This window comes from Muscardinus avellanarius, assembly GCF_963383645.1.
Source record: "Muscardinus avellanarius genome assembly, chromosome: 3".
Taxonomy (NCBI): domain Eukaryota; kingdom Metazoa; phylum Chordata; class Mammalia; order Rodentia; family Gliridae; genus Muscardinus; species Muscardinus avellanarius.
The window spans coordinates 96,336,162-96,356,780 of record NC_137788.1 but is presented as its reverse complement, the minus strand read 5'-3'; the positions used below and the strand labels follow the sequence as shown (position 1 = coordinate 96,356,780).

The following is a 20,619-nucleotide window of genomic DNA, read 5'->3' as shown; positions in this document are numbered from 1 at the left end:
AAGTTCATATTTTCTTAAAAATGTCCTCTAGTCTGTTCGTTTTTTGAGGTAATGGAGAATTTGGATATAGGCATATGATTCATTTGTATCTACTAAGTACTTTCAGTAACGTGCAGAAAGACCACTCATTGATGGAACCATCAATCAATGGTACATACTGCATCTTTCCAGAAAACATAAGAAAACATTTGGCAGATGTTAATATTGAAGTTAAAACTGAGTGTAAGAGAGCTTTACAAAAAGGGCCACCTTGAATGCCTTCTGTAAAGATTTAGAATTACTTTAAAACAGTGACCAGTATTTTGAAGACACTGAAGCACTTTGAATCGAAAGGAAAAAAGAAGAAAACCTTTATGCACAGCAGTATCACACTTCAAATTCCCAAACTGAAGATGGGCAATATGGCCATGTCTTGAACATGTAAACTCTGTCAAACTGGCAACCAAGATCCAGGCATCTCCCTGCTGGAAGTAACTTGTGTTCCGATGGAGGAAGAAGGCTGTATGGAAAGAACTGGACCAGAGGCGGTTCTTCATAAAGTGAAAATCTAAGAGGGAGGTGGCTAGTGGATGCAAAATAATGAAGGGCAGATGCAGCTGAGACATGATGAAAGCCTGCACAGGGCTCTCCACATCTCTGCAACACAGGCCAGTTTGAGCTTTCACCTGCAGGACTTCCTTAGATGGTAATGAGGCTGTTCCACAGTACAGTAGTTATTACAGCACTTAAAAATGCTGTAGGGCCCCAAATTACCCCTAGCTCTCCAGACTTTGAAAGTAGTGAAGGGAACTCCCATCAGAGGAGACGAGTAAAGAGGATGAGAGAAATAGCCACTGGAAAGGGCCAATCGATTGAGGTTTGTGCCACTTGGTTTAGCTGAAGGGAGTACGTAGCAGTAAAGGTCGGATGTGAAGAGCCAGGAACACCACGGTGACCTGAGCTGGTAGACACAGAGCCTTGGCTTCCCATCCACATGCAGAGTGATGATTATAGGAAAAGCAATAGAGATCCAAATTCAAATAATTTGTACCTGAGTGCATTAAAGTTTTTGTACTGGTGTTCTAGGGAAAAAAAATAGAATACTTGTCTCAGGGCTTAGATAAGCTACCATTATAAATTGTGTGTAAAATCTCAGAAATTACACTGTTGGGGGTCACATGCATGGATTTTATTCCCTCCATATCTGGTGATCTTTTGCAGGGAAACAAGTACTACAGACGGGGTGCAAGTGAAAGGAAAATTAAGAATTGATAGCAAAACTATAGCAAAACTAAAAAAGAAAAAGCAAAAAGACATACTTGGGAAAAGAAAAAGAAAGATGAGTAGCTGAAAAAACTCAGTGTCAGAAATGGCTTTCAGTAGGTAGAACAGATAACTAAAAATTGCTGAAGAGGCAGCTGAATTGTTGAGTCTAAAGCTACCACTTCTGTTTGTTCCTGTGCATTTGTTGAGCAAATTTAGTTCAAATTCCAAAACTGAGGATGTGAAATCACTGCTTTGGGGGAGAATCAAAAGGGATTTGACTAATCTAAAAATGCTTACAAATTATTAAATGCATGTGCGCTGAGAACCTCACGATATTGCCATCCTTGGGATCTAAGCTGAGAGAAGCCACCCCCACCCGCATACTTGGTCAGAAGAGGTGGCTCATATTTCAGTAATCAGCCCGTTTGGAAGGAGAGAGGTTAAAGAGGTTCAGACCTTAAAATCAGGATCATATAACTTCCAGAAGATATCTTTTATCATGTTGGTATCAAATAACACAGTTTCCATTACAGGTTAACTGGTGATTTGTGGTTTGGAATTGTTTCTTAAGGATAATTCAGAATCCCCCTGGCAATGGTATTAAAGTTAGTTTCTTCTACCTGTGAATCACAATAGGCTCAGGAATTAAATTTTTATTTGTGAAAGATTAGCAAACTCTGGAGTTTATTTTAAATCAGTCAGTTTCTCAGGGACAAGACTGGCTTTAGGTGTTGGAACCAAACCTTTTTCCCTTGGGTTTCAATAGCTTGATTAATCAAAATCTTTGTTTTTCTTCATCATTAAATTCAAATCCTAAATGCATTTCTGTGTTGAGATTACAAGGCATTAATTTTGTTCTAATTTTCACGTATGCCAGGCAGTCCATGTCCAAATGCTGTTTAGAAACAATCCCCATCGCCAGTTTCCTTGGTGATTGGAATGACTGGCTCTCACTCATTATTTTTTTCAAAGAGACTTGAATTGTTGACACTGCTGTGTCAGTGTGAGATAAGAAAAGCTTAGCGATTTCTTTTGTTTAGAGTCCTCTTATTTACTTGTTGTACCTGAAGGTCAATGACTGCTAAAGCAGAGGTGGATTAGACTAAAATACTGAAGGCAGAAAGGCATAAATTTGAAAGGATCCATGGAGGGACCATTTAGTTCTACTCAGAAACATGTAGGAATATTTACTCTCATAAGACTTAAAATGAAACTAAAATTTCTTCTATGCTTAGTGAAGTATTAAAGAGTATTTTGCAGTTTACTAAGCTGCATGACCCTAAACCTCGGGAAAGTCTTTTTTTTTAATTATTCTGTAAAACTTGGGGTGTAGGGGATGTGTCTTAAATGATCACCAAACTCTTTTCCTAGTATTTTTGTCATTTCTAGCCAATTTCACATAAACACTAATTAATAATAATTTTAACAAAATTCATAAAATTCATATTATAACTTTGGAATTAAATCATAGTTCAAAGCTGTTGGTTTATAATTCCCTTCAGGTTTACTTTCATATTGCCAAAGAAAATGACACATTTTACTGGATTTTAAAATATCAAGACTAAGAAAGAAACGCTTTGGTATCATTTGTATCAATAACACAATATATTTTAAGTGTACAGTACTTCCAGAAATGTTGCCACTTTTTGCTTTCTTTTTTATAAAAAAAAATGTATGGCACTAAGCATAATTTAATTCCTGACCTAACTTTTGCAAGCTATGTTAAACCACCATAATAGGAACACCACATTCTGATCTGAGGATGGAACCCCGGGGCATTCTACCTCTGAGCAATACCCCCAGCCCTATTTTTTATCTTTATTTGAAACAAGGTCTTGCTAAGTTGCAGAGGACCTTACTAAGTAGCTGAGGCTGGCCACAAACCACGATCAACCTATCTTAGCCTCCCAAATACTGGGTTTACAAGCGTGCACCACCACACCCGGCTATTTTTTTCTGTTTTTAAAGGCTGGGCAGATTCCACATTTCTCTGTTTCACCAACCACCCTCATTATCTGAGCCCATGGAAAAAAGAAAGAAAAAATAGTTTTCAGAAAGTTATAATGTAACTGTGCATGATTGTGTATGCTTATAATATTGGGAGACTGAGACAGGAGGATCACAGGTTCCAAGCTAGCCTCAGTCACTTAGGCTCACAGCAATTTAGCAAGACCTGCTTCCAAATAAAAAATAAATAGGGCTTGGAGTGTAGTTTGGAGATAGAATACCCCTAGGTTCAGTTCCCTGTACCACACACATACACCACACGCGCGCGCACACACACACACACGCACACGCACGCACACGAGAGCCTAGCACATGGGATAATGTTAGCTGCCATTATTATTCTCATGCATCAAGCACTGCCTAGATGTGTATTACAGTCTCTGAAATGGCTTGTTATCTCCATTTATAAGGATTGAAAAATAAGTCTTCATTTGCTTTAGCCAGGGCCTTAGACAAGCACACAGCTTTTAGTTTATGAAGGTGAGTTTTGATTCATCTCCTTTGTTTCTGTTCCCAGCCTGACTCCTCTACCTAAAAAAATCCTTCCCCCATTTCTGTCTGTTAAAATTTTACCTGTTCTTCAGGTTAAGCCAAACTGCTCCATCCTGAAACCTTCTCTCATCCTCCCTGTTGGACACACCACAGGAAGTTCTGTGTCCTGCCTTTGAGCCCCTGTAATCCTTCACGTTCCCTTCCAGGATGAGCACTTGTAGAGACAGCCCCTGGTCTTCATAAGCTTTGTGACTCCTGACCCTCTCTACACCATGTGGTCCACAGCACATCTGAGTTTAGTCATAAATAATAAATCATTGTTGATTCTCTTTTTCTTCTTTCGGGTGATTTTCAGCCAGATTGTCTTACTTTAGGAATTTTGAACACAATCAACTGAATGTAGAGATATTGAGTTGACTGACAGTGTGATTTTTTATTAGAAGCGAATTGTTTTTTCACTATTTTTTTCGAGGCACTATAATAGAGGCACTAAATAATTAGGTTAAACGTGATTTGGGTTTTATTTTCACTTCGGATAGTTATAAGAAACTTTATAGTTCTCATCTAATGATACGATGCATTTTCCATTGTTTTTTTCAATTTGGGTTCACAATACAGGGATTCAGATTTGTACAGAATTTATAAAGGCCATATGTTCAAAAAAATTTCCTAAAGTTTTTGTCTGAAAAATGGTGGATGATTACCACACTTGACTTGAATAGTTAAGACAAATTATTTATAAGCAAAAATCGGAAAGCCTGTATCTTTGTCCCCTGTGAAAATCAGGGGATACACAGAGCTATGATGGGCAGTAATTTCTTCATCCTAAAGCAGAAACAATGTCTAGTAGCGTTGTGCATTAGCAACTTTTGTTTGCCATAGAAAAATACATCTTATATTAAGATTGTTTTTCTGCCATGTTGAAAGAAAATGCAGGAAACTCAAAATTGCTTTATGTGAAGCATGCAGCTGTTCCTTTTATTTTTGTTTTGAAAGGCAAGTATTTCGTAAATAAGAACAATAATTACTTCTCTGAAAATGAGGTTCGGTATGGTTTATTTTCACTTACCACATCTGACTGAAGACTAAAAGGACTTTCTATGTCCATGACGAACAACAGAGGCTAACTCACACTGTAGATCGGTGTCTTGGGTAAGAAGGACACCTTCCAAGTAGGTGTCATTGACATCCAGACAGCAGGGAGCCATTAGCACTTACTGATTGATCTATAGGTATGGAGAATTCAGCATTAAATCAATCATCTTTACTTTGTATTAAATTAGGTATTTATGTGATTGAGAACAGAAGTATCATTATCAAAAATAATTTTTGAGTTGGATGTACTGCTGTACCCCTGTAATCCCAGTACTAGGGAGGCTGCGGCCAGCCTCAGAAATTTAGTAAAGCCCTTAGCAACTTAATGGTTTGAAAGCCTGTTTCAAAATAAAATATAAAATAGCACTGGGGATCTATCTCAGAGGTAGAATGCCCCTGGATTCAATCTTCAGTACCACAAAAATAGCAATAACAATAATAGTAATCATCATCGTCACTTTTGGTTCTTTTTTTCTAAAGGAACTCGTGGAGTACTACAAGCATCATTCTCTTAAAGAAGGGTTCAGAACCTTAGATACGACTCTGCAGTTTCCGTACAAGGAGCCAGAACATTCACCTGGACAAAGGGGTAATAGAGCGGGCAACAGCTGTGAGTATTGTAATTGAGAATACGATTTGCTGTCACTTAAGGGTTGGAGGCAAAATAGCATTAAACATCTTCATTCCAAACTTGGAAATATAACCAATTAATATGCTAATTTGTTGAGCAAGGCCTTTTTTTTTCTGGAGCTAAGCAGAATCAGAGGAACCAACAGGTTTATGAACATGTCTAGTTATAAGTCTTTTGCACCAAATTAAAGATTATGTTTGCATTAAAATATATATCAGAAATGTGAAGGTATAGTAATATGGAAAGTTTTATACTTTACATTGATTATTATATTAGCCACTCTTGAGTGTACACATGTTTGTGATCACATTGCTGTTTAAGGAATAATATTTAAGCAGAACTGGTTCACAGCTCTCCCCCATAGCCTAGCATTCCAAGTCTGTTGATGATACTATTTCAATGACTACTTTCAGAATCTTGAGATGACTGACATATTTTCTTGGATGACAATATTTCTAAAACTATACATTAGCCACTTTCTCTGAGAATGAGCATCATGCCACAACTGATCACAAAAGATTAACACACAAACAAAAACGTACGGAGTTTGTGTCCAAGTTAAAAATTGTTTTTCCCTTTCACCATTTAATGTCACATAATATTCCTGGAGACAGACATAGCGTGTAAAGAGAACATTGTGATGAAAAATGTTGTGAAAAAACAGTTTTCACAATATTTTCAATAAGGTTTCAGCTCCTTGTTTTGATATCATTTTTTAAAATGTAACTCAGTCTTAGGGGAGAAATGAAAACAATTTTATTACTCTTAGAATCTTTAGCCTAAGCAAAACTGGAAGATCTAGAGGTATTTGAGATAAGAATTTGCATCCATTTAATATAATTTTAACTTTATTTTTTCCTCCTAAAAGCAGACACTAAAAGGGAAACAGGTATGCTCAGGCTTCCAAATAAGATTTCACACCCTTCAAAATAAGTAAATATGCAAGTAATTTCTCACACCAACTGACAAGTTTTTCTTTATTTGAATAGTTTAATAGCTCTTCTCCCTACAGTGATCAGCCGCACATGCCCAGGCTTGTGCATTGAAAGTAGTAGACCACACTGCATGCTGAAACTTTAAATACCTTTAACATTTTATCTATTTTTAGCCCAACATTGCCCAATTTATCTTAGATTATCATACAGGCCGTAACTTTTGCTCATTCAAAAGTGGAAGCTTTTTCTACAGAAGAGCTTTTCAGAAGTTTCTCAAAAGTCTATCAAAGTTCTGACTTCTCCCCCTGCTTGAAACATGATTTTTTACTTTATCTACCTTTGTCCTCCCAGCAGCAGAATATAACTCAGCTGGCCAAGGGCATCATTTACACCAAGTCCTGCTGGAAGCGTTCACTTAGTGCTACAGAGCCTAGAGAGGGAGGGGTGGTAAACAAGGGGCAGATGTTCACATCAGCTAGAAAGGCTGTTGACCGCCTCATGGCATGACCTGGTTCACTCCCAGGCACTTCCTTGGTGCTCAGAAAATATTTTCTAGAAATGAATAAAATTGTGTAAACTTAAAATTTTTATCTCTAGTGTTTAAGGAAGTAATACTTGAACTTGTTTAGAAGGTAGGAGGAGAATTACAGGCTCCCCCCCCCCAGAAGATAGCCAAAAGAGTAATTTTGAAGATCCATACTAGCTACAGGGAAAATTTTCAGCCAAGAGCATGAGCTCAAACATCTGTACCTAATCTTTTTAGGAGACTCTAGCAACTTTAATCAAGCCACTAAAACACTTTCATAATCAAGAAGGAAAAGCAAATCATTCATTTTAAATTTAATCTGTTATAGTTTGGTTTCATTCATCAATGATTCATTCATGTATACATAATTATATAAACATCTCTTTATCAAACATTTGTATATATATAAACATATGTATTAAGGATATTTTATTTATATACATAAAACACTTGCCACAGCCGGGCGTGGTGGTGCATGCTTGTAATCCCCGCGCTTGGGAGGCAGAGACAGGAGGATCGCGCAGGTTCGAAGCCAGCCACGTGCGCTGGCTTAGGAGACCCTGTTTCCAAATAAAAATGTAAAAATAGGTCTGGGATTGTAGCCCGGAGGTAGAAGGGCTTCCAATAACCTCAGTACCACCAAAAAAAAAAAACCAAAAAAACCAAAACAAAACAAAAAAAAACACTTGCCACAGACAAGAGACTATTAGCAGTTAAAAAGACAGAGTCTCTGCCTGTATAACGCTTACACTTCAATGAGGGGACTCAGGCAAGTCTGGATTAGCAGAGTTTGATATTTTTATATGGTTATAATTAATAATTATACAGTGGTAAATACTAATAATTATACAGTGGTTAACTCTCCAAGATTATTTATTCCTTAGCCTGAAACAGAATTATAATCTTGGATTAAATTCACGGAACTATCCTGATGTTTTATTTCCTTTATGCTCACTTTATGTAAAATGGGAGGAGCACTAAGATGGTCTTGAGGATTAAATGAGGTGCTGGATATAAATCACTTGGCATGGCGCTCATCCATGGTAAACACTCAATGAAGTGACTGCATTCTGCCACCCCTACTTGTGCTACTCTTGCTACTAACTTTTCTAACGCATCACATGCTTTCCTATATCTCTAAGGCTGGAATACAATTTCTAATTGTAACTCTTGTAGAAACTTGCATCTTTTTGCTTTTATGATTTTTAAAAATATTCCCTGCTTATTTAAAACCAAGTCTTGATTAATGAAGCACTGCTTGTATTTTTATGCATGTGCTCCCCAGGAGATGGCAAGGAGCAAATGCTACACATTCTGTATAGAAAGACTACGCAAGCTGTCATTAGAATCCTTCCCTCTGCTGCATAGCTTTGAGTATGCTGCTAAGTGTCATTTAAACATAATTTTAACCAAACAGTATTGCCTTGGGTGCTGGACTGGACGGAGCATAGACAACTCCATTCCTTCTTGAAGGCCTTGAAGGATGCAGAGCCAGTGAGGTGAAGCCTAAGCCATCCTGTGTTCTGGGTAGAGGCTGAGAATGGAACACCATCCTCTGAAACCAACTGTTAATTGTTGTTAGAAACAGATTTTAGGGAAGCTACAAAGCAAAAACAAAAACAAAAAATCCCATGAATCCAAAAGTAACTAGGCAAGGCAATTTATTTCTACAAGGAAGGGCGTAAGCACGCTGGGTAGGCAGCCACTTGGCCTTTTATTCCCTAACAAAAAGGCCACTGCGTCATTCCCCATTGGCTGGGGTGTGGCTTTTACAATCTAATCCAGTTGGCTAGTTTTCACAGGGCAGATTTTATAAAAGGAGGAACACAAAACCAGTACATCCAGGAGTGGGACAGATAGGCACATGTACAAAAGTTACACAATGGATACCTAAGCCACAGTTACAAAATAGAAGCCTGCTGGATTTTATGTGATCTTATAACTTCAATAGAAAAGATTTCTTTCCTTTCTTGAGTTATATTATCACCTTGGAAAAGGATGTCTTAGCCCAGTGTAGAGGCTATTTACTTCTGGACTAGTCTAGGTTTAAAATGGACTTGCAACAATCTCGTGGTCTGCAAAATAAGGTAAGATTATGATGGAACTACTTCGTGCATGTGAAAAATAGCATATAGAAAGTTACTGATTGGAATTAAACAAGAATCCAGAGTCTGAGGCAAGGAGTAGGCATTTGGAAGTTAGCATTCCATTAGAAGGTATCTCTGACACTGTGTCCCCAGATCATGGGATTTTTCCTTTGCCTTTGAAATTACACTTGAGAGAGTTTCCAAAAGAGCATATAACAAAGATAGAAGTCCGGGATGGCAGCAAGCTGTTGTACTTCCCTGTTATCCACAGTGACTCCAAGAAGATGTTCTATGGACTTATGGAAGAGTTTCATTATTTTCTAAAATGGCCCTAGCTACCGTGCCTTACATTGCTCTAGGGGAACCTATAGGGTTTGCAGATTTGAAGGAAACTAGATTGACATTTGCCTTCCTCATCCTACAAGTACTTCATTATTTTCTGGTCTGTCTCTGAGAAGCTGTCTGACCTTAGGCAAATCGCTTAGCCAGTTTGGGCTTCAGCTTTTCCATTTGAAAAATGAGAACTGAGATTAGATATTTCATGATGTTCTTTGAAAAATAGCATTCTATATGGTTTCTTTCTCGCATAAGAGGAGATAAAGTATAATATCAATAGACCATTACACAAGGAAAAGTTGCATGATTAGCTATTTGGTGACCCATGAGTATACCTTAATTGTTTCCTTAAGTTATGTTTATGAAGAATTCATCCATAGAAAAGAGTTGCATATTTTCTTTTAAAAATTGGCTATTATATTTATGTAATATGAAAGCATCTTCCATAAAATCTTACTAATTATAAAATGAAAAGTAATAACACCTTAACCAAGTGATTAAACTTAACATTATCAGTCATGGGACAAACGGATCTCATATGCTTCCTAATACAGGGCCCTGAGGAAGACACACCTCCCTGGCAGTGTTATGTCTGCTCCCAAAATTCATTATTTGAATCTTATCATGAGTGAACATCAGACATATGGAAATTAAAAGACAGCCTGTAGTCTTTAAAAATGTCAAGGTCATTGAAGACAAAGGAAGACTGAGGAGCTATTTCAGATTAAGGAGATATTACAGCTGTGTGTAGCATGAAATATCCTGGGTTGAATTAAGGCTGGGGAAGCAGGGAGGAATGAATGAATGAAAAAAGTATGTGTGTGTGTGTGTGTGTGTGTGTGTGTGTGTGTGTGTGTATTATGCAATTATACATACATCCAAATATTACTATAAAGAACAGGAATGGGACAATTATTAGATATTGAGTAAATTCTGTACATTAAGTAATAGTGCTATATCAGTGCAGTTTTCGTCTTTTGATGATTGTACTTGGTTATGTAAGAGAAGAGAATGTCTTTGCTTACAGGATTTTTCAATAAAGGAGATTGTGTCTGAAATTTATTCACAAATAGGTCCAAGGGAAAAAAAAAACAGATTGATAAAGCAAACCCTGTAAAATGCTCACTTGATGAATCTGAATGAAGTTTACTGCAATTCTTTGTGCTATTCTTGCTCCCATCTGCTGGCCACATCTAAAAAAACTGGAAGAAAATGGCAGCAACTCCTCTTCACCTGCTCCATGTGCAGAGTGAATAAGTCACTGTTCTGGAAGCAAGGGGAACACCAGCATGTGCTGAGCCTGTCTCTCCCTATAACCCCATCGCCTTTGCGTATGCATTTATCCCTTTCTTCATTCAACAAATACTTACTGAGCAATTACCACGTGCCAGGCCCTGTGTTAGATGCTAGGATTATAATGGAGAATGAGATGGGAAGTCTGGTGAACAGCAGCAGAAAATGACATGAACTGACAGTTTTAAAAGGTTTCCAACTATTCTATGAAGAGCAGCTTACAGGGGGTGGTAGAGGCAGAAAGAAGATGAGTTGGCAGGCTACTGCAGAAATCCATGAGAGGGCCTGGCATGGTGGCATGTGCCTGTAATCCTAGTACTTGGGAGGCTGAGACAGGAGGATCACAGGTTTGAGACTCGCCTCAACAGTTGAGTGAGACCCTTTTTCAAACTACAAAATAAAAAGAGCTGGAGGCATAGCTCAGAGGTAGAACACCCTTGAGTCCAGTCTCCAGTATCAGACACATAAAAAAGAAGTCCATAAGAGGGCTGAGGGTGGCTTAGATAAGAACTGAGTGATAAGAGTAGAGAAGGACAGTGTAGATTAGAATATATTCTAGAAGTCAATTTTATTAAATGAATTGAGGCGGAAGTAGTACAAATATGAAGCACAAGTGTTTGCCTTAGACAACTGGCAGTTGGCAAAACCATTGATTGATAAGGAAACAAACGATAGAACAAATTTAGAAGAGAAAGCAGTCAGTTTTGCACCTGTTTAAGTACCTCCAATACTCCATCTTGGTGTAGTTGGCACTGAGGAGAGTGGTCTTGTTGAAGATAGACTTTTATGAACCATTAATATTTCATTGTATAGCTTGCATGGAATCTAGTAACATGAGAATTTCAACTATCTGCATAGAGTTTCAGTTATTTCTTCTGGTGTGTTATTCCCCGGAGCTCAAGGAGCCAGACTCTGCTCCTCACTTCCAACTGCATTTTGCACAGTTTCTTACATGCCCTAGAAAGTGCTAGATAAGTAAAGTCAGAACCCCAGGTTCTTGAAAGGCATAGCAAGGTTGGGAATGCTAGTATGGAAAGCATGACAAGATGAGTGGGTTTGAACACAAAATGCAACTCAGCAAGTTCCTTTTGGTGCGTTAGCCAATCTTCCAGCAATTCTTAAAAAATTAACAAAGGTTTCCTTAGGTCTGTACAAATAAGCAACCTGGCAGGAAGAAAGCAGAAGTCAGGGTCAGGGTCTGGGCTGCATCTCCCTGGCAGCGGGGTCTCTTTCCTTTCATCCTTTGCTTAATCCTCATGTTAGCCATGGACAGGGTATTTATGCTTCATTACTAGCCAATGTTTTTGACAGAAACTTGGACTTAGAGAACTTAGGTCTTTAATATTTATTTATTTATTTGAATATACTATATATTTCTATTCCTATTGATTTCTGGAACATCATAATTCCTTAAGCACTCTTGATTACTTATTTATTTTATTCAAATTTCTCAAGTATATACTTAATTTTAGTTTCAGCTTTGAATCCTTCTAATTCAGCTTATCAATATTAACCTATCTTTATTTTCTGATTTCTTTATCTTATCTACAGTCTTTTATCATCTTTTTCTTGGTCATTTAATTTTGATAGGATCTAGCTTTATTCTAATAACTTAAATAGTAGTTTATTCTTGTATAAGTTTCTCAGAACTTCCATGACAGTTATTACAGAGGGCCTTAAACCAACAGAGGTTTACTCTGTCGCATTCTAGAGGCTAGAAGTGCACACTCAGAGTGTCGGCAGGGTTAGTTCCTTCTGGAGGCTCAGGGGAAGACCCACTCCGCGCCTTTCTCCTGGCTTCTGGATGGCTGTGGCAATCCTTGGTATCCTTTGGTTTGCCCAGTGTCTGCCTGGTCTTCATTCACCTCTCTGTGCCATCTTTCCTTTTCTTAGAAAGACACTTGCCCTTGGGCGTGGTGGCGCATGCTTGTAATCCCCGCGCTTGGGAGGCCGAGACAGGAGGATCGCACAGATTCGAAGTCCCCAGAGGTAGAAGGGCTTCCAGGAACCCCAGTACCACCAAAAGAAGAAGGAGAAGGAGGAGGAGGAGGAAGAGGAGGAGGAGGAGGAGGAGGAGGAGGAGGAGGAGGAGGAGGAGGAGGAGAAGAAAAGAAAAGAAAGGAAAGGAAAGGAAAGGAAAGGAAAGGAAAGGAAAGGAAAGGAAAGGAAAGGAAAGGAAAAGAAAGACAGACACTTGTCATTGGGTTTAGGGCCTATTCCAGACAGGATGATTTGGTCTTTTCAGATTTTTAACATCTGGAAAAACCTTATTTTGCAAATAAGGTCATATTTATGGACTCAGAGAGGAAACATCTTTATAAGGTGAGGATTCTGATGGACCCCTCCCTCACAATCTCATTGTGTCAATGTTTAACTTTTCTCTTAAGCTCTTCCATCCTAATTTCAATCTTTCTTCATTTTCAATGGAATTATGCGAGGACTGTATATTACTTGGGCCACCTCTTGATGGAGGTTAAAAGAAACAGTCCCTGAAAATCAATAAGGCCTGGCTCTCCACAGAGAAATGTGCTGTCCCCTGGGAAGGAAGCACTTGGAGCCAGTGCAGGTTTCCAAGCAATACTTGTGAGCCATTTGTTTGAAACACTGCGTTAAATACTTGGTATAGAAGAAGAGAACCAAACAATCTTGTCAGATGTTCAACAATTTGATGATTATTAGGACATGGTATTTTTCAAACCCATTACACACATTAATGTCTCAAAAGGAGTATTCTATTAATCTCCAGTCCTCCCAGAAGCACCATGAAAAGGTTTCCTTTGTCAAACAGACATACAAAAATTGCTTATAGGATATAGTCTCTTCTAGGAAAGTAACAGTTTAATCTCAGTTTCCCTAGTGTATTTCATCATACAACGCTGTATCGTAGTGTCTAGTGCTCATGTTATGAGCGGTTTTTGTTCTCAAGGATGTGGTATTAGAGACTGAGCCTAAGGGCATTCTGCCCCTAGCCCTTTGTTTTGTTTTGAAACAGAGTCTCACTAGGTTCCTGAGAATCTTGCTATGCTGCTGAAGCTATCCCCAAATTTATAATCCTGTCACGGCCTTCCAAGGTCATGAGGCTTAAGAGTCAGTAGATGTACTTAGAACAGCATCTAGTGTGCAGGAAGTGTTTTGGTTTGAGCTCCTATGATCAATATTGCTTCTTCTTCCACCACTTCTACATAGTCTACACTACTGTCCTGTGAAACATTACATTAGCTTCATTGGCTTTTTTTTTTTTTTTGTACTAGGGATTACCAGGAATGGAACCCAGGGTTGTTTTTTGATTTTGTTTTTGTTTTTGTTTTTACCTCTGAGCTACAACTCCAGCTCTTTTTTACTGTTTCATTTTTGAGACAGTGTTTTGCTAAGTTACCACACATGAATGCCTCGAACCTCCTGGCTCAGCCTCTCATGTACTGGGATTACAGGTGTGTTCCACCATGCTTAGCTTTATTTGGCAATTTTTAATGGATTTGTGAGTCCTTCTTTCCCCAGGTGCTAGGTTTCCTGCTTCCATTTCCTGGGCTTCTGTGGTGCTCTCCAAGGTGCACATGGTTCTGTACGCTAAGTTAGTTATAATACATCGCTGACATTTTTATGTTCTTTCCCCTCAATGTGTCTGTGATGTCCACAGAATTTTCAGTTCTTGGGCAACTGATCAACTAAAGCTGTACATCTTCTATTAGATCAAGCTGGGCTCCTCATTTTTTAATTTACTTACTTCAGGAGCTTTACTGGCTACTATAAAGTATATCCTGAGCCTGATGGCTTTAAAAATTAGTAACCAGTATTCAGAATCCAAGTTCCCTTCAGAAGATAGCTTATACATATAAATTCTATACATTCAAATAACATTGTTCAAAACCATCTTTAAATATTTTGTAGCTCAAAAAAGCAGTACTTAGTTTCTTAGTATTTCTCCTCTTTTATGTTTTCTCTTTCCAGCAACCTTATATTCCAAATTAAAAACTGGTCTGGGTGCAGCTGATGTGTGTAATGTTTCTTTACTAACACTAGCACCCTCAGATGACAGCGCTGATCCAAAGGTTTGCTTTTCTAGTCTTCCTTGCCTGGACAACAGAAAAGTTTAAATTGAGAAGAATTCTTATTTTAATTTCTAAAAATTTAACCAGGCTCCCAGCTGAGAAGGTCAATGGTGAGAGCTCTTTCTCCCTTATCTCTACCTCCTTTGTGCTCCTTTTCCTGCTGCACATCCAGTCTTCATAAAGTATCAGGTCTTCAGCTCTTCTCTGTCCCAGTTAGTACTGAAAGCCGAAAACAAACTAAGGTTTCCTTTCATTCTCTCATACTTTTAACCACTGTTTTATCTCTTCAATATTTATCTACTCTCATCAAATATAGCACACATGTACCTCAAATATTACTTAGAACAGCTCAATGCCTCAGCAATCGGTGGGAGTGTGGAGGAGCAAAAAAGGGGTTCTTCTGGTAACCAGGCACCTCATGCTTCACCTCCTGCTTCCCAGTCTCATTATTTCTGGGGGAAGCTTTTGCAAACACGTTATCGTTTATAGCATTTTTGGAAGGTCATTGGCCATCTGCTTGGACACCCAAGTGACTTCATGTCTGTTGCCACACAAGGAATTCAGTTTCTCTTTTTTGAACAGAATTAAGTGGTGTGTCTTTCCCTTCTTACATTGATTCAGATATTTTGCTTAATGTAGCTACATATTATATTTGCTTCAAAATAAATATACTATATACTTACCCTACCATGATAACCTCAAAATATACTATAAAATAATACTATATATTAAAAAGAAATATAATAATCTTGTACTATGAAATTCTTTTATTGAGTACACTCTATTCCCTTCCCTACTACATCCTGTTTCCTTCCTTCCTTCCTAACTTCCTTTCTTCCTTCCTTCCTCGTCTCCCTTTCTTCCCTTTTTCCTTCCTTCCTTCCTTCCTTCCATTATTTGTTTCTTATCATATAAATGATAATAAAATATCTCATAATCCAAGCTCTCTTTTATGGATACACTCTTGTTTGTCAGAATTGAGCACAAAATTTCAATATTGCTTGACTTGTTGGTTCTTATTTATCCTTATTCAAAAACTCACTCTTCCTCACTTAATTTTTACCTTTTCTTCTATCTTTCTTTCTCAAAGGATACAATTCTGCATTCTTGATATATTTCAATCAGCATTCTCTGCTGTGACCAAAAAACCTGACAAGCACAACTCAGAGGAATAAAAGTTTATTTGGGCTCACAGTTCCAGAGATTTCAGCCCATGATTGGCCAGCACCCATGTTGGCAGGGCACATGGTGGAGAGATACCAACCTAGAGTCATGGCAGCTGGAAAGAGAGAGGATGAAAGGAGGGGTCAGAAACATATAATGTCCCTAAGGCCTGGTGCCCCAATGATTCACCTCCTTTAGCCATGCCCTACCTCTGAACCTTGCTGTATTGAAGACTATACTTTCAACACATAAGTCTTTTATTAAGAGACTACTTCAGAGCAAGCCCAGTTCAGATAGCCATGAATATACAGAAGTGAATGGAACAGACAAAATTTCCTATGCTTATGGAACTTATGTGCTAATGGGAAAAGTAGCTAATAATTTACAAAATAATTATGTAGCACTATAAATTCAGGAATTGGGAAAGTTATACAAGGAAGTAATGGTGTTAGGGTTTGGCTTAGGATTTGTGTGAGGGGTGGTACTAGAGATTGAATCCAGGGGCATTCTACCTCTGAGCTACACCTCCAGCTTTGTTTTTTTTTTTTTTTTTAATTTGAAACAGTTTTATTAAGTTGCTGAGACTGACCTTACTGAGACTGAACCTGTGATCATCCTGTCTCAGCCTCCTGAGTACTAGGATTACAGGTGTGAAACACCATGCCCAGCATGGTTTAGGATTTCAACTGGGCTGGTTGAGGGATGAAAAAAACTGGAGACTCTGTCAGTGTAGCAAAGATCTGCTCCAAAAGTTTTTAGTTTACTGGTTGAACAGGCTGACACCAGCAATTGACTCCAGTATCCCCTCTTTATAACAAACCACTTATATGACTGGGGTACTTCTGTTATTATAAACTTATATAAAAACCCAACACTCAGTTGCTTCAGCATCCCAGTGCTGTTACATCGTGAAGCCAGTGTTATGTTCAGCCATAATGCCTGAGGAAACGCAGACCCAAGACCAGCCAGTGGAGGAGGAGGAGTTGGAGACGTTCGCCTTTCAGACAGAAATTGCCCAGTTGATGTCACTGATCATCAATACTTTCTATTCGAACAAAGAGATCGTTCTGAGGGAACTGATATCAAATTTATCTGATGCTCTGGACAAAATCAGATATGAAAGGTTGACAGATCCCAATAAACTAGACTCTGGGAAAGAGCTGCACATCAATCTCATTCCAAACAAGCAAAACCGAACCCTCACTATTGTGGATACTGGAATTGGAATGACGAAGGCTGTTCTGATCAATAGCCTTAGTACTATTGCCAAGTCTGGTACCAAAGCATTCATGGAGGCTTTGCAGACTGGTGCAGATAATCTCTATGATTGGCCAGTTTGGTGTTGTGGTGTTGGTTTTTATTCTGTATATTTGGTTGCTGAGAAAGTAACAGTGATCACCAAACACAACAATGATGAACAGTATGCCTGGGAGTCCCCCAGGGGGGTCTTCCACAGTGAGGACTGACACAGGGAAGCCTATGGGTCGTGGGGCCAAGGTTATCTTGCATCTGAAAGATGACCAAACTAAGTACTTGGAAGAAAGAAGAATAAAAGAGATTGTAAAGAAACATTCACAGTTTATTGGCTATCCTATTACTCTTTTTGTGGAGAAGGAGCTTGATAAGGAAATTAGTGATGATGAGGCTGAAGAAAAGGAAAACAAGGAAGAAGAAAAAGAGAAAGGAGTCTGATAACAAACCTGAAATAGAAGATGTTGGTTCTGATGAAGAAGAAGAATAGAAGAAGGATGGTGGCAAAAAAAAAGAGATTAAGGAAAAATGCATTGACCAAGAAGAACCCAACAAAACAAAGCCTATTTCTACCAGAAACCCTGGTGATATTAAGGAAGAGTGTGGAGAGTTCTATAAGAGCTTGACCAATCATTGGGAAGATCACTTAGCAGTGAAGCATTTTTCTGTTGAAGGACAGTTGGAATTCTAGCTCATCTTTTTGTCCCAAGATGTGCTCCTTTTGACCTGTTTGAAAATAGGAAGAAGAACAACAACATGAAGTTGTATGTACACAGAGTTTTCATCATGGATAACTGTGAAGAGTTGATACCTGAATATCTGAATTTTATTAGGAGAGTTTTTGTCTTGTTTTGTTTTGGTGGTACTAGGGTTCCTGGAAGCCCTGTACCTCCGGGCTACACTCCCAGACCTATTTTTACATTTTTATTTGGAAACAGGTTCTCCTAAGCCAGCACATGCGGCTGGCTTCGAACCTGCGCAATTCTCCTGTCTCTGCCTCCCAAGCGCGGGGATTACAAACATGCGCCACCACGCCCGGCTTATTAGGAGAGTTTTAGACTCTGAGGATCTTCCTCTAAATATTTCCCATGAAATGTTGCAACAAAGCAAAATTTTGAAGTTATTAGAAAGAACTTGATTAAAAAATGCTTAGAACTGTTCATAGAGCTGGCAGAAGATAAAGAGAACTACAAGAAGTTTTATGAGCAGTTCTCCAAAAATATAAAGCTTGGAATACAAAAGACTCTCAAAACTGGAAGAAGCTTTCAGAGCTGCTATAATACTACTCATCTACTTCTGGGGATGAGATGGGTTCTTTCAAGGACTATTGGACCAGAATGAAGGAAAACCAGAAACACATCTATTATTATATCACATGTGAGACCAAGGACCAGGGAGCTAACTCAGCCTTTGTGGAGCATCGTCAGAAGCACGGCTTAGAAGTGATCTATATAACTGAACCCACTGATGAGTACTGTGTCCAACAGCTGAAGGAATTTGAAGGGAAGACGTTAGTTTCAGTCACCAAAGAGGAAGGCTTAGAACTTCCAGAAGATGAAGAAAAAAAGAAAAAACAAGAAGAGAAAAAGATAAAGTTTGAAAACCTCTACAAAAATCATGAAAGACATGTTGGAGAAAAAGGTTGAAAAGATGGTTGGGTCAAACGGATTGGTGACATCTTCATACTGTATTGGCACAAGCACATATGGCTGGATGGCAAACATAGAATCATGAAAGCTCAAGAAACAACTCTACAGTGGGTTACATGGCAGCAAAGAAACACCTGGAGATACACCCTGACCACTCCATTATTGAGACCTTAAAGCAAAAGGCAGAGACTGACAAGAATGACAAGTCTGTGAAGGATATGGTCATCTTGCTATATGAATCACATTCCTCTCTTCCAGTTTCAGTTTGGAGGATCCCCAGACACATGCTAACAGGATCTACAGGATGATCAAACTTGGTTTAGATATTGATGAGGACAATACCAGTGCTGCTGTAACTGAAGAAATGCTACCCCCTGAAGGAGATGACGACACCTCATGCATCGAAGAAGTCAACTAATCTCTGCCTGGAGAACGACCGTACACAGCCTAATATTTTCAATTATTTTTTGTTCTTTATTTTTGTTAACATTTAAAAACTTATATAGCATGATAACTACTTAAGGGGAAGATAAGATTCCTTTAAGTGATACTGTGATATTCTAGGCACTAAAGCAGCTAGTAATGCTTTTATTAGTTGCACCTTGACTTATTTCAACAGGTCCAAGATGTGTTGTAAGACATGTTACCTATTAACTCTTGTGGTCTAATAGCTAAAGTGTTAGCTATCAAGTTGTATCCCATAGGTCTACATTAAGGATCTTAATTAGGATTTCATTAAGTTGCTGAGGCTAGCCTTAAACCTGCATTCCTCCTATCTCAGCCTAAACTTTAGAGTCATCCTTGAGTCTTCTCTTACTCTGACATTTCACATCTGATGCGTCACATCAGGTTGGATTGCCTTCAAAGACTATCGCTTCTATGGCCACCTGTTGGTATGTAACTAAAGAAACGCCACCCCTTTCAAGTGACGCATCTTGTCATTTGAAGTGTTCTGGGGTAAACCTTCATGTTTAAGAGAAAAATGTTTGTTACAATGACTTGAGTTTTAACTTGTTAGGATCTACTTTAAACCTCCTGCCCCCTGTAGTCACTACTTTTACATGTCTTCTAGAAATAGGTGTGTTCACTGACAGGACTCAAAAATAGGTGTGTTCACTGACAGAACTCGATGGGAAGAACCTCCAGGGGCTTATTTTCCAAAGAAAGTACTGTTTACTGGAACAAAACTTTAAACTTCCCTGTGTGTTACAAGACCATTTGAAAAGTAACAAGAATTGTGAAAAATGTAGTGCCCAAGTGACATTCTACCTAAACAGGTAAATAAACAGCTAAAAAATGAAAAAAAAAAAAAACCCACACCCAATCAGCATGTAGAACAGGCCACTTCCATCACAGTGTATACCAAACATTTGTGCACAGCCTAAGAAGTAGGACAATAAGAGTTTGGGGACTGTGTGCATTGCACCTGCTTCTCTGCTTGCACATCATCCCCCTGTAAACTCTCCTTTCTGCATCACATGGCAATAGTAGTATGTGTCTGTGACTTTCGTAGGACATCAGGGAAGACCTCATTGTGAAGGTTACATCTGAAGATTTAGGGAAGTGAGAGAGAGAGAGAAGTGATTTGGTGCAAAGGGAAGGAGCGCATGGCACATGAGTAATGTCATCAGAGCAGTAGAGAAAAGAGGAAGACCAGCAGATCAGGTCTGAGAATAAGGGAGATGAGTTCTTGCCAGGTACAAAAGAATGTTGGCTTTTATGCTGGAAGAAATGGGAAGCCATTAGGAAAATGTAAGCAAAGAACAACATAGTCTGACTTTTAAGTTTTAACGGGATTATTCTGGCTCCTCTGTTGAGAAAAGACTATGGGAAGAGAGGACAGAGTGGTCCAGGAAGAT

The 20,619-nt window shown here is 38.6% G+C and overlaps 1 protein-coding gene and 1 pseudogene across 3 annotated transcripts in view; both read left to right on the top strand.

Moving 5' to 3' along the window:
- Positions 1–20,619, top strand: part of VAV3 (vav guanine nucleotide exchange factor 3) — a gene marked incomplete at both ends in the record, with an annotated part of 378,650 nt that overhangs the window by 348,505 nt on the left and 9,526 nt on the right. For both annotated transcript variants that reach the window (XM_080690386.1, XM_080690385.1), the window contains one exon: positions 5,320–5,449. In XM_080690386.1, the coding sequence (XP_080546512.1) occupies positions 5,320–5,449 (130 nt within the window). The remainder of the gene's footprint in view (positions 1–5,319; positions 5,450–20,619) is intronic.
- Positions 16,796–19,178, top strand: LOC308261017 (heat shock protein HSP 90-alpha-like; annotated as a pseudogene). The gene is made up of 2 exons: positions 16,796–17,973; positions 18,164–19,178. The product of its transcript is annotated as a heat shock protein HSP 90-alpha-like (transcript).